Consider the following 12,654-nt stretch of genomic DNA (forward strand, 5'->3'; position numbering starts at 1 on the left):
AACATTGGTGGGTTTTCGACATGTGTACGGGTCGCGCCTGTAGCTATAAAGCAAACATTTTCCATATATGACGAGAAGGCACACTTAAAGCTGAGTAAAGTCAGTGCTATTCTATGCCCACTCATTTGACATATGTATCAGGAAGAAGTTGTCATGAGAATTGTCTTCTTCAGAAGGGGAGGGCGTAACAAGGAATGCTTGGGTAAGGTAATGTAAACGTTATGATTTTCGGTTTGCGTGGAAAAAAAGACAAAGAGGCCTAAATTAAACGGCGTGCAAGGGTCCTAGTGTGACTCAGCCTTTACCATTAAAGTGGTTTGCAAAATACTTGAACGAGAAATACTCCACTGGTCAGGGTCGTGTTCGGAATTGTTGTAAAAGGGGTTGGGACATATCTCATTTGTTGGATCTCATTTTGTCAGAGACTGGAGGTCTGTGACAAATAGCTACCAAGGCAACCCAACAAAAGCCAAAACATTTGAAACTTTGATTCTATCTAAACTATATAATCTTTATTCAGGTTTTACACAAATAAACATTTATTTAGATTCTCTGTGTTTGTTTTAGAGTCCATTCCCACGATGACGTCACTAGCACTCTCACTCTTGCCATGCGCCCCCTGTCAATCGTGGTCAGCGTGTTGTCTTCTTTTTTACTCTTTCCCTAAACCCTCGCTCGCAGATATCCTCAAAGACAATTTATCAACACTGCAAAAAAGAAAAGGAAAGGTCTTTTTATTCTATTTTGCCAGTTATCCAGCTTACCATAACACTAAGTTGGATTAAAAAAGCAATGCCTTCTTAAAAATACAAATTCAAAGTAGTAATCTTTGCTCAATGCATTGATGGATGTCATTTTGTTTTATAGAAAAATAGAAAATGAGTGATCTATATAAAATGCTTTATGATCAAAGACACTAATTGCTTTAGATCACCCTGCGAAGAGGGTATCATCCGGATTACTTATTTACCGGTCAATCAATCAATCCACTTTATCCCACATGGTTAATTTCAACTAACAGCGCTATGTCATTACTGGGCTGGCATGTTTGTCAAAAATTACTATTAGCATTAAAATAGCCAAGCTAATTGTTATCATTTCCCTATCTAGATGCGCCACGAACTTTTTTAATTCAGATACAAATAGAGCCATTATGGTGGATTTAATTAATGCCCGAAACACGCATAAGTGGATTCACTTCAAATTCATTTGTTCCTTTTACTACCCATGATTATTCATTATGACTATCTCACTTTGTTTTACGGGTTAAAGAAAAGAAATGTAGTAAAACATAGAATGGAGTGAGAAAACATGAACTTTCTCTAACTCTTACCATGTTTTCTCAGAAGGGTCTTATACACATTTTTTATCATACTTAATGAAATCCACTCCAACGACAGAATGTCTAATAGGTAATGGAATGGGTAGTCGCGCCAGTGTATTTAGAAAGAGGCTCATTACGACCCTATCACTATTAATATACATGCAATATGCAGCTTTTACTTCCTCTGTCATATTTTTTAATTATTTTTTTGTCTTTTTAAGGGTGCAAAGAAGTCCAAAAGACGCAAGACAAGTGGGCTTTTTTCCTCCCTTTTCCGACGCCAAAGATGTAGCGATAAATGAGCATTTCTCTAAGTAGTGACTAATGCTTGGTGACGTTTTTATATGAATGGTGCGGAAAATAACTCCAGCTAAAGACATCACAAAACGGTACGCCACAGCTTGTCATAGAACCGCTATGACTATATGGAACGTGCGGCACATTCAGATATTGGAGATAGTGTATATATACATAAAAGCCGATGTCGATGATTGCCCTTGAGCAATCACACGAAAAGAGTTACAAATAAAAATTTAAACGTACGCCTTATTTATGTCATCTCTTTTTTAAACTAAATCTGATTAACGGATACTTAATGTCATACGCACCTTAATCTTCAGCAATTAAGTAGATCGGACTATCCCGTTCCCCGTGGTTCTCTTTGGGTCGTACTTTCCAGCTTTTAAAAAGAGGTCTTCTGTTTGCACTACTTGGTCTCTCCAATTCATATTTGGGCTGATTCTCCGTGGCTTTTTGGGCCGATACGTACTTGCCTTTCGATAGATTCGTTAAAAGCGCTTCGCATTCTGAGTAAAAGGTTAAGCTTAGAAGAACAAGAAGAAAAACGTTCTTGGCGACCATGACTGCTGGAATAGGTTTAGAGAGTGGAGCGATAGAGCGCTTCGATGTCTGTTATCTCCGTAGTCTGAGCAAAGGGCAATTTATGTGCTTCAGGACAAAGCAAGTGGAGTATTTCCTCCCACAACTGGCTTCCGGAATAAACTTAATGATAGCCTATCGCGAGCATTGTCTGCCTTATTGTTGAACCAAGAACTTGTGGGAAATCCCACATAATACTTTTCTAAGCATGAGCTATTAACTAAATTGCCATACCTTTCACAAAATTAGCCTTTTTCACGAAACACTATCTATGAACAACCCTGTATAATTCTTCTCTGTTCCATTAAAGCCGAAATTTTAGCCAAGTCGCTTATCTGCGCTATATGGATTTTCGTTTAAGTATTCAAGGCGGGAAAGGCGAATAGCTTACGCCGTAATAACATGCTTAAGATAATAAAAAGGTCTTGTCTCTGCACCTGAGCAAACAACAACGACTGTACAATGCTTCAATTTAGCGCCGCACCGCGTAAGACGAATCAAAACCGCGCGGGCTAGTGACTTAGAGTTGACATGTACGCCTGGAAATTTCTTTCTTCTCCGAAACTCCATCTAGAACCTCATCATATCTATTTTTAAAATTTTTCAACACAGCATCATATGCTCACTGTCATACGCCTTTTTTCATTTTTCATAATAGATTTTTCTTCTATTTGATTTCTTCTTACTATATATTTTGTATCGATAATATTATTACAATGATAGCTGTGCGCATTTTTCATAGTCTGTTTCAGTACAATCTTTGTATTATATTTTTCACGTGCCAAAAACAGGGAACGTTAATTTCCTTTTAAATTAAAGTATCTTTAGTCCAAAAGGAAATTAACGTATTCAGTCTTCGGTACGCTAATACTAAGATTACTTTCGTTTTATGGTTATTTTTTTATATATAAAGGGGGGAGTATAAAAACAAAATCACAGAAGCCGCAAGCAAGACCTGTAAAGCGGCCCTTTAAGATATATTTTAATCTTTAAATAAAGAAAGTCTATTAAAATCACATAATGCTTTTTTTACTAAATAAAAGTAGGGATTGTCTTTTAGGATATTAATTTTCCTTGCTTCCTTTTACTTTAGTCACAATCTTTAACAAAATGTGAAAGCCGGCGCCAAGCTGATGACGGGTGGACTTTAATGGCTTCTTGTTGAAATATTTACCCACGATTAGACCGATCTCTAAAGTGCACCGTTAGATAGTTAGATGCCTTTAAAAAAGATTATTAAGATATCGCATACAATATTACAAACAGGTATAAAAATAACACAGCCTTTTTCGTTATTGGTACGTCTTTAACATGGATAGCTAGACAAAAATCGAACACGTTATTTTATTTGATGTCCGCCAGAGAAGGACATAAGGAAACAGATGTAAGATATGTCCACTGTCGTCAAATAGAAATATGTGGCAAGGAATTATATAGAACTTTGAACACCTGTAAAGCATATTTAAAGTGCAGGGATGGCTTTTATCGCATCAATATACAAACTTTCATATACTGTACTACCAGGCTAAGTTAGCTAAGGGAACAAGCTAATGGATCGGCCTACGGGTCTTGTTATGGATCGGCAATAAAAGTTTTCAGTCGGCATTTTACAAGCTCTGCAGTAATCTGATACATAGACACTGGGTTTGTGTGAAGTAATAAAACCGCCTCCTCGTTTCCTTATTTCAGTTTGTTGGACGCGATGCTGAAACTCATGGATCGACAGGCCGTGATTACAGTTCGTAAATTCGCTTCGTCCGTATGACCTTTACATATAACATTCTAGCAAACACAAGCATAGACCAGCTTTCACATTCTATCGAAAAGGAATTAAATTGATCGAAATTTGAATTTTTGTTGGCCACGAAACAGGGAATTGGATCGAGGGTTTAATTTATTTAGGGGAAGATCTAAAACAGCGAGCTTTCCCTAAAATTCTGAGACCACGAGATAAATACAAAATTTTGACAAAGAGTTTGTGTTGCAATGAAGCGTGACCATGTAAAAGACGTGGAGACTAGGACTAGTATAGTGCGGGCACATATTTTCTCATGTGTTTTGATTGACATCCCGATCTATGTCACAAATAACTCGACCAGGGCCTTTCTATTGAACACTATGAATCAAAGAGGAAATTTCGCGATTTTCCACAATACCGTAATCAATGACGTCATCACAGATGCGAAAATAAATATCTTGAGCTACGAGAGTCGTGGGACAACCAAACTTAGGCCAAGTCGTTTCATAAGACTTAGCTCAAGATATTGATATTCGTATTTGTGATGCCGTCAAATGGCATGACCCAATTATTGCACCCCCCTCGACCTAGCAGCCAATTTCAATGGATATAAATACTTTCTCGCACTTTGTTTGTTGCTAGGATGATAAAATGGCGGCTGAAAGAGACCCTCTGGGATGTACTCATATTAGCTCCTGATGATGAGAGTAATATTAACTGTAATTGCTCGAACGAGTGCTTCTGGCCTTCTCCAAATAAGCTTCTCGTCTAAAAGGTAAATATAGATAAGCGCCCCCCCCCCCCCCTCGACAAAAAACGCCTCCTCGGAATAAGCGCCTCGCTGAACTTAGGAAAAGGTCATTATTTATCGGGGGAGGGGGAGGGGGAGGGGAGCTGCTTAGTTGTACTTTTTTTATGCTTCAAAAATTTCGACCCTCTCCCAATCTAAAGCACAAAAATGGTCACACAGAAAGGCGACCAAAAATTAAGGCCCTCCCCTAGAACAACAACAACAAAAAAACTTAAAAGAGGCGGTTACTTTATTGGAACTATACTCTAGTCTTGAGCTCTACGTACGGCACTTTCAGGAGCACCAGCAAATTCTATAACCGTATAAGTGTAAAGCCCCGAAATGTAACAAACACCAACAAATGTAATACACCCACAATCAAAAGTTGCCCATAAATGGAGTAAAACCCACAATTGCAATAATGAGCACTTTTATGGTGCCGTGCTGTACAAACAAAGAAAGGAGATAGGAAACTTTGCCAAGAAAAAATATATTCTTTATATTTTAATAAACCAATATAGCCTGAATGTCGCCGTTTCAAATTTAAATTGTGGGTAGTGGGCGGGGAGACAAACACCCTCCCCCCCCCCCCCCCCCCCCCCTTCTCCATAAAGGGGCGGCGGAGCAGGCCTTAAACACCACCAAGCCAGGAGAAGTGTTGGTTTCGAGCCCATTTTCAAATACATGAAATGCCAATTATTGTTAAAACCTAAATAGTAAACAGCATCATTAGCTCCTTCGTCGCAACTTAAATCTTATTTACATATCTCATACCACCAATCTGAAAAGTAAGTAGGGGAGGGGGGGGTATTTGACATAAATCGAAATTCGTAAATTCAGTGATGGAAGTTAATAAAGCCAAAACTGCAAAAAATATATTAGCCACATTTTAGGGGACAATCATTTTCAACGCCAACCAAACGAAAGTCATGAAAGGGTGAGCAGAAGGCGCATCACATTCATCCGACTTTGAAGGTGTTCTCCCCAGAAAATTTCAGACTTTTAGGAGGCTCGGAAATTGATCAGAACACCTGTTCAAAAAATAAGGCCCTCCCCTAAAGCCTGTATCAAAATTTGAGGCCCTCTTCCAAATGCCAAATCGACGCCCCTACCCTCCTCCCAAACATACCAGCCCTTCCCCCCAGTTAAGCAATGAGCCTTCCATTATTGCACTTTATAGACCTAGATGACGACGGGGACTGTGCGTTATATAAAAAAGTAAGATAGCTGACAATGCTAACATTTTATATAGTTGAAAGTTTGGGAGGATTTTTACCATTTGCACGTTAAAATCACTTTTTATCTTGAGATGACCCTGGGAACCAGAGGCTCGAGTTTTTTGCGTGCAAGGATTGAGGTTTTAGGTCCAGGAATGTGCTAACCGAAAGAGGGTTCAGGCCTCTGGCCCCCAGGTATCTAGGGATGAAACGGATTCTGAAATGAGCGCTTCCCCCAAATAAGAGCCTCGATTGTTTATCGTTTGAAACAAGACACCATGATATAAGAGAACGAATCCCCGTGGCCCATGATGATGTAGTGCTTGAAAGCTATTTTTAGGTTGCGCGAGCTTGTCAATCATAGCATCTATATCTGGTTCGTCGCGCCATATTTGGTAAGGGCACCGCTGACCAATCAGAGGCCTATCTAAAAATAACTGGTTGTTCCAAAAATAGCTTTCATGGACGTCATCATTGGAACATACCCTAATGTCCTCTTACATCATGCTCTCTTGGTTGAAATGACCAGATAATGCAATAAGACAAACTTGGGAAACCTGTGGAAAAATAGAAGCGGAAACGGAGTCTGGTTTTGGGTCAGCGGTTTGCGCAACGTAACACTAAGCAGCTAACACTCTTTTATACTAAAGTCCGTCTATCTTTTGCAACATGGGGCTTTTATGGGCCGAAACCTTTGCCATGACCGCAACTGTAGTATTCTATATGTTTTCTTCTATATTCTTCTCCGTAATTTCGCTGTATTTGCTAATTTTAACGATGCGTTTCTACGTACGAAAAGTTACTAAGAATTCACTTACACATCTGAGGTCGATGGAGAGAATGCAATCAAATTTGAAGCCCGTTGTAATTGGATTCTTCCATCCTTATTGCAACGCTGGCGGTGGAGGAGAAAGAGTATTATGGATCGGCATCAGAGCGATTCAACAGAGGTACAATTTCGTGAAATGCGTAGTCTACACTGGTGATTCTAACGTTAGTGGTCCGGAAATACTCGAGAAAGCAAAAACAAGATTCAACATTAGTCTTCCTGGACCTGTGGAATTTGTTTTCCTGAAGAACCGCTCGTGGGTCGAAGCAGCTCGTTATCCGGTGTTCACTCTTCTCGGCCAAAGTCTTGGCTCTGTCCTTCTTGGGTGGGAAGCACTCACAAGTTATGTCCCTGATATCTATATTGACACAATGGGATATGCCTTCACTATGCCTTTGTTCAAGTACATAGGTGGTTGCCAAGTCGGTTGCTATGTCCATTACCCAACCATATCCACTGACATGCTAGCACGTGTAGGCAGCAAAGAGTCTTCGTACAATAACTCTTCCCTTATTAGCAATAGTCGTCTACTAAGCCTCATTAAGCTTCTATACTATTATATGTTTGCATTTATTTACGGCATGGCTGGGCGGTGTGCAGATGTTATAATGGTCAATTCTTCCTGGACATATGGTCATATAATGTACCTCTGGAAAAACTATAAGAACATGTCCATAGTATACCCCCCATGTGACACCAAATCTTTCCAGGAAATTCCGATCTGCTTGCCACAAGATGGTGTTATCAAGACTATCATTTCCATTGGTCAGTTCAGGCCAGAGAAAGATCATCCCCTTCAGCTTAAAGCATTTGCAGAGTTCCTCAAAGGTCAGCCCAAAAGCTCAAGATCCCAGTACAAACTTGTATTGATTGGTAGCTGTCGAAATCAAGATGACGCTGACAGAGTAGATAATCTCCGTGAGCTAGCCAAGAGTCTAAGCATTCGTAAGCATGTTGACTTTGCCCTTAATGTGTCTTTTGATGAGCTGAGGGAGTTCATCGGAAGTGCCAGTATTGGTCTGCACACTATGTGGAATGAGCATTTTGGCATTGGTGTGGTGGAGTGTATGGCCGGAGGGATTGTCATGCTTGCCCATGAGTCTGGAGGACCCAAGATGGACATTGTCATTGAGTGGGAAGGCAAACCAACAGGGTTCCTAGCAAGTGATGAGAAAAGCTATGCTAGTGCAATGGAAACCATTTTCTCACTACAACCTGAGGAGAGAAGTGTCATTTGTCACAATGCAAGAAGCAGTGTAGCTCGATTTTCCGAGAGTGCTTTTGAGTTAGGCTTCCTAAGGTGTACAGAGACTCTATTCATGGGAGTTTAGTTGACCAAGTACTGCAATGCATAGTTTGAATAAAAAACAACAGCTAGGACAAGAGTGATAAAACATGTCAACAGCTTGTTTAGCTACCAATACCAAAATTTATTATGATAGACTTCCTTTCTCATAAATATAATTAGCTAACAAACTTTAGAGCCATCCAGTGCTAAGGTAACATGTTTATTACCTCTAATTTCTTGCTTATAATGAAATGTATGCAAAAAAAGCTTATAGTTGTTTCAAAATCTCCAAATGAAGAACTTTCTAAATAAAATTCAATTTTTCCTTAATTTAACTCGGAACAATAAAATTGTAGTGCAGACGTTATCTTGCAAGGCATTCTTGCGTTTGGCATTCAAAATTTACAGGAATAGTTTGGTATGTGATGGCTATACATGAAGGGTTAATCTATGTGTACCAAGAAATATTGGCTAAGGGATGGTAGAAAAAATCAATGCTTTTGAGGTAATGAAATGAATAATTGTAGTAATTTTGTTTTAGTTCTTGCTGAACAGCATACTGTCTGTTAAAAAAAGTGGTATCTGTGAATGTAATTTAAATTACATGGATTGCTCAGGGGCTCTCTGAATAAAAAAAAAATAAGCCCATATTACAAAAAAGACCCCACTTCTCCCATCCTTCATTTCACAGACCCTCCCCCCAGCCACAAGAACTCACAAAAATAGATATATCAGCTCCTAATAAGAATCTCAATAAGATGCTTTATTTAAATCTCTTTAGTCGAAAATGAATGTTAGTTTAAAATAAAAATGGACTAGTCCAAAATGAAATTTCTCGTACCTTTCCTCCTTTCCCCCATTCCTTTCCTTTTCACTCTCATTCCTTTCCTGCTTTTTCCTTTTCCTCTATTCCTTACCTACCTGCCTGCCTACTGTGATAAATTCTATCTTTACTTTTTTTTTCCAGTATGTGCCACCACTAGGATCAAACTCTCGATCTCTAGCTTACCAGTCCGTTACCTTAACCACTCTGCCATCCAGACATTGCGATGGAAGACACGGTTTAGAAACTAATTTTATAACTGTGGCGCCTCTTGGGAAATGAACAACAATACAAAACTCCACGCAAGCGCAGTCACCAAAGCGTGTTTGGTTAGCAATGGCTGCTAGCGTCTGTGTCGATGCAGACGATTTCTACTTGAAATTAGAAGAATTAAAGGAAAAAAGTAAGTCTAGCAAAAGCAACACAACATTATACATCTGTGACGAATTTTACGAGAAGGCCAAGCAATGGCTGAAATGTACGACGCCAGAAAAGAAGAAAGACATCGCACTGTCGGACAATGATAAGTTGAAAATCATTCGCAATAAGTGGAACGTTGACGAGGAAGGAAGATTCATTGATGCCAAGGGAAAGTACGTTGTACATAAATCGACCATCCACGATGTCCTCTCGCAAGGTCACAAAGCAATCTGCCACCGAGGGAGGGATAAAACTGCCAAGTATCTCAGTGAGAATTATAGTAACCTACCTAAACAAATCATAACTTACATTATTTACCTCCATATGCAAATTGCATCAAGAACAAGCCAGCCTCACCAACTATTGCAAGAAGCCGGTTACAAAACCTATTCAGGCAGATGGATTTTTGAGCCACCTGGAAATGGATTTAATTGATTTTCGTAAGATACCCTGCAATTGTGGACGGAGGCATTTATGGGCTCTTCATGTTGAAGATCATTTTTCCAAGTACTCATGGCTACTTCCAAAGAAAAAGAAGGAAAGTCTTGAAGTCGCCCAAACCATCGAGCCCTTGTTTTGGCAGTTCGGGTTTCCATGCAAATTGCACACAGACAGGGGAGGAGAGTTTAAAGGGAGCGTTGATGACTTCTGCGCAAAGTTCAACATACCACAAGCCCGAGGCACTCCAAGAAACCCTTCTGCTCAGGGACTTGTAGAGAGGGCAAACCGACTAGTAAAGGAGAATTTGTTGAGCCTCATTAAAGAGAAGGGATTAGCATCAAATGATTGGTGCAAAATTCTGAATGAGGCGGCCTACAAAAAAAATATCACTCTTCATCGAGCAATTGTCAAATCGCCCTACGAAGTTGTTTTTGGCATCTTCCCCCATAAAGAGAAGGCATTGACCCCAACGAGGGAAATAACCGGTATCCTAAGCACCGTTCAAGAAGAAGGAAACAATTATGATAAAGTCGAATCCGTGAGTAATACAGAAGAAGAAGAGCTGGCCACTGTTGAGACAAGAGCCCAAAAACGAAAAAGAAAGAGCGAGACAGTCCCTGAAAGGGCAGCGACATCAAAAACAGCTACCATGACAGTCAGCACCATAGAAAGCCATGATCAAAATGTGGAAGAAGATGAAAGTGGAATCATCATTGAGACAAGAGCACAAAAGCGAAAACGTGAAAATGACCAAGTGTTTGGAAACCAGGCAGGTTATAATCGGAAAATGAAGGAAACACGACCAAGAAAGCTAAACTTTCAAGAAAATGATTCTGTTTCTGTAAAGATCAATGTAGTCAATAAAGGTCCGCTACATCCAAACTCCCTTCTTGTTAAGACAATAGAGAAAGCAAATGACAATGCAAGAATTGTCACTAAATTTGGTGTGATTGATTCATTAATTTCCCTGAATAGATTGAACAAAATTGCCAAGCCCAACATAGTCTTTGACTATTCCACAGAGGTCTCCCTTACGAGAGCGTCAAAGATGGCGCACCTTCAATGACCCACATGACTGTAATGGCTGTATGAATGAGTAGAACGAGAGTACCACTTATTATTAGATTCCTGTATTCACAACGATTAAAGCTGCTGTCTTCAAATTGTGTTTGTTTTCGTCGCCTTTGTTATTCGCTAGTTCTATTTTTTTTACTTAAAATAACCCTAACCCCACTACTTAAACTAACCCTAACCCTATTACTTACACTAACCCTAGCCCCACTACTTAAACTAACCCTAACCCTACTACTTAAACTAACCATAGCCCCACTACTTAAACTAACCCTAACCCTACTACTTAAACTAACCCTACTACTTAAACTAACCCTAACCCCACTACTTAAACTAACCCTAACCCTACTACTTAAACTAACCCTAACCCCACTACTTAAACTAACCCTAACCCTAACCCCACTACTTAAACTAACCCTACTACTTAAACTAACCCTAACCCCACTACTTAAACTAACCCTAACCCCACTATTTAAACTAACCCTAACCCTACTACTTAAACTAACCCTAACCCCACTACTTAAACTAACCCTAACCCCACTACTTAAACTAGCCCTAACCCCACTACTTAAACTAACCCTAGCCCCACTACTTAAACTAACCCTAACCCCACTACTTAAACTAACCCTAACCTCACTACTTAAACTAACCCTAACCCCACTACTTAAACTAACCCTAACCCCACTACTTAAACTAACCCTAACCCCACCACTTAAACTAACCCTAACCCCACTACTTAAACTAGCCCTAACCCCACTACTTAAACTAACCCTAGCCCCACTACTTAAACTAACCCTAACCCCACTACTTAAACTAACCCTAACCCTACTACTTAAACTAACCCTAGCCCCACTACTTAAACTAACCCTAACCCCACTACTTAAACTAACCCTAACCCTACTACTTAAACTAACCCTAGCCCCACTACTTAAACTAGCCCTACTACTTAAACTAACCCTAGCCCCACTACTTAAACTAACCCTAACCCCACTACTTAAACTAACCCTAACCCCACTACTTAAACTAACCCTAACCCCACTACTTAAACTAACCCTAAACCCACTACTTAAACTAACCATAACCCTACTACTTAAACTAACCCTACTACTTAAACTAACCCTAACCCCACTACTTAAACTAACCCTAACCCCACTACTTAAACTAACCCTAACCCCACTACTTAAACTAACCCTAACCCCACTACTTAAACTAACCCTAACCCCACTACTTAAACTAACCCTAACCCCACTACTTAAACTAACCCTAACCCTACTACTTAAACTAACCCTAACCCCACTACTTAAACTGACCCTAACCCCACTACTTAAACTAACCCTAACCCCACTACTTAAACTAACCCTAACCCCACTACTTAAACTAACCCTAACCCCACTACTTAAACTAACCCTAACCCCACTACTTAAACTAACCCTAACCCCACTACTTAAACTAACCCTAGCCCCACTACTTAAACTAACCCTAACCCCACTACTTAAACTAACCCTAACCCCACTACTTAAACTAACCCTAACCCCACTACTTAAACTAACCCTAACCCCACTACTTAAACTAACCCTAACCCTAACCCCACTACTTAAACTAACCCTACTACTTAAACTAACCCTAACCCCACTACTTAAACTAACCCTAACCCCACTATTTAAACTAACCCTAACCCTACTACTTAAACTAACCCTAACCCCACTACTTAAACTAACCCTAACCCCACTACTTAAACTAGCCCTAACCCCACTACTTAAACTAACCCTAGCCCCACTACTTAAACTAACCCTAACCCCACTACTTAAACTAACCCTAACCTCACTACTTAAAC

General features: G+C 39.8%; 1 protein-coding gene and 1 long non-coding RNA gene across 2 annotated transcripts; one reads left to right on the forward strand and one right to left on the reverse strand.

Moving 5' to 3' along the window:
* Nucleotides 1-490: 490 nt before the first annotated feature.
* Nucleotides 491-2,593, reverse strand: LOC125556816. The gene is made up of 2 exons (XR_007314056.1): nucleotides 1,933-2,593; nucleotides 491-707 (listed from the first exon to the last, which is right to left on the reverse strand). It is a non-coding gene; the product is annotated as an uncharacterized LOC125556816 (long non-coding RNA).
* A 3,965-nt stretch (nucleotides 2,594-6,558) lies between these two features.
* On the forward strand, nucleotides 6,559-8,713 carry LOC5506074 (GDP-Man:Man(3)GlcNAc(2)-PP-Dol alpha-1,2-mannosyltransferase). The gene has a single exon (XM_001626758.3). It carries the CDS (start codon nucleotides 6,618-6,620, stop codon nucleotides 8,106-8,108), a length of 1,491 nt encoding a protein of 496 aa, XP_001626808.3. The 5' UTR covers nucleotides 6,559-6,617; the 3' UTR covers nucleotides 8,109-8,713.
* The last annotated feature ends 3,941 nt before the right edge of the window (nucleotides 8,714-12,654 follow it).

Source organism: Nematostella vectensis, chromosome 10 (genome assembly GCF_932526225.1).
Source record: "Nematostella vectensis chromosome 10, jaNemVect1.1, whole genome shotgun sequence".
Taxonomy (NCBI): Eukaryota; Metazoa; Cnidaria; class Anthozoa; order Actiniaria; family Edwardsiidae; genus Nematostella; species Nematostella vectensis.

Coding starts and splice junctions, on each gene's coding strand:
- LOC5506074 (XM_001626758.3), top strand. CDS start 6,618: ATGGGGCTTTTATGGGCCGAAACCTTTGCCATGACCGCAACTGTAGTA.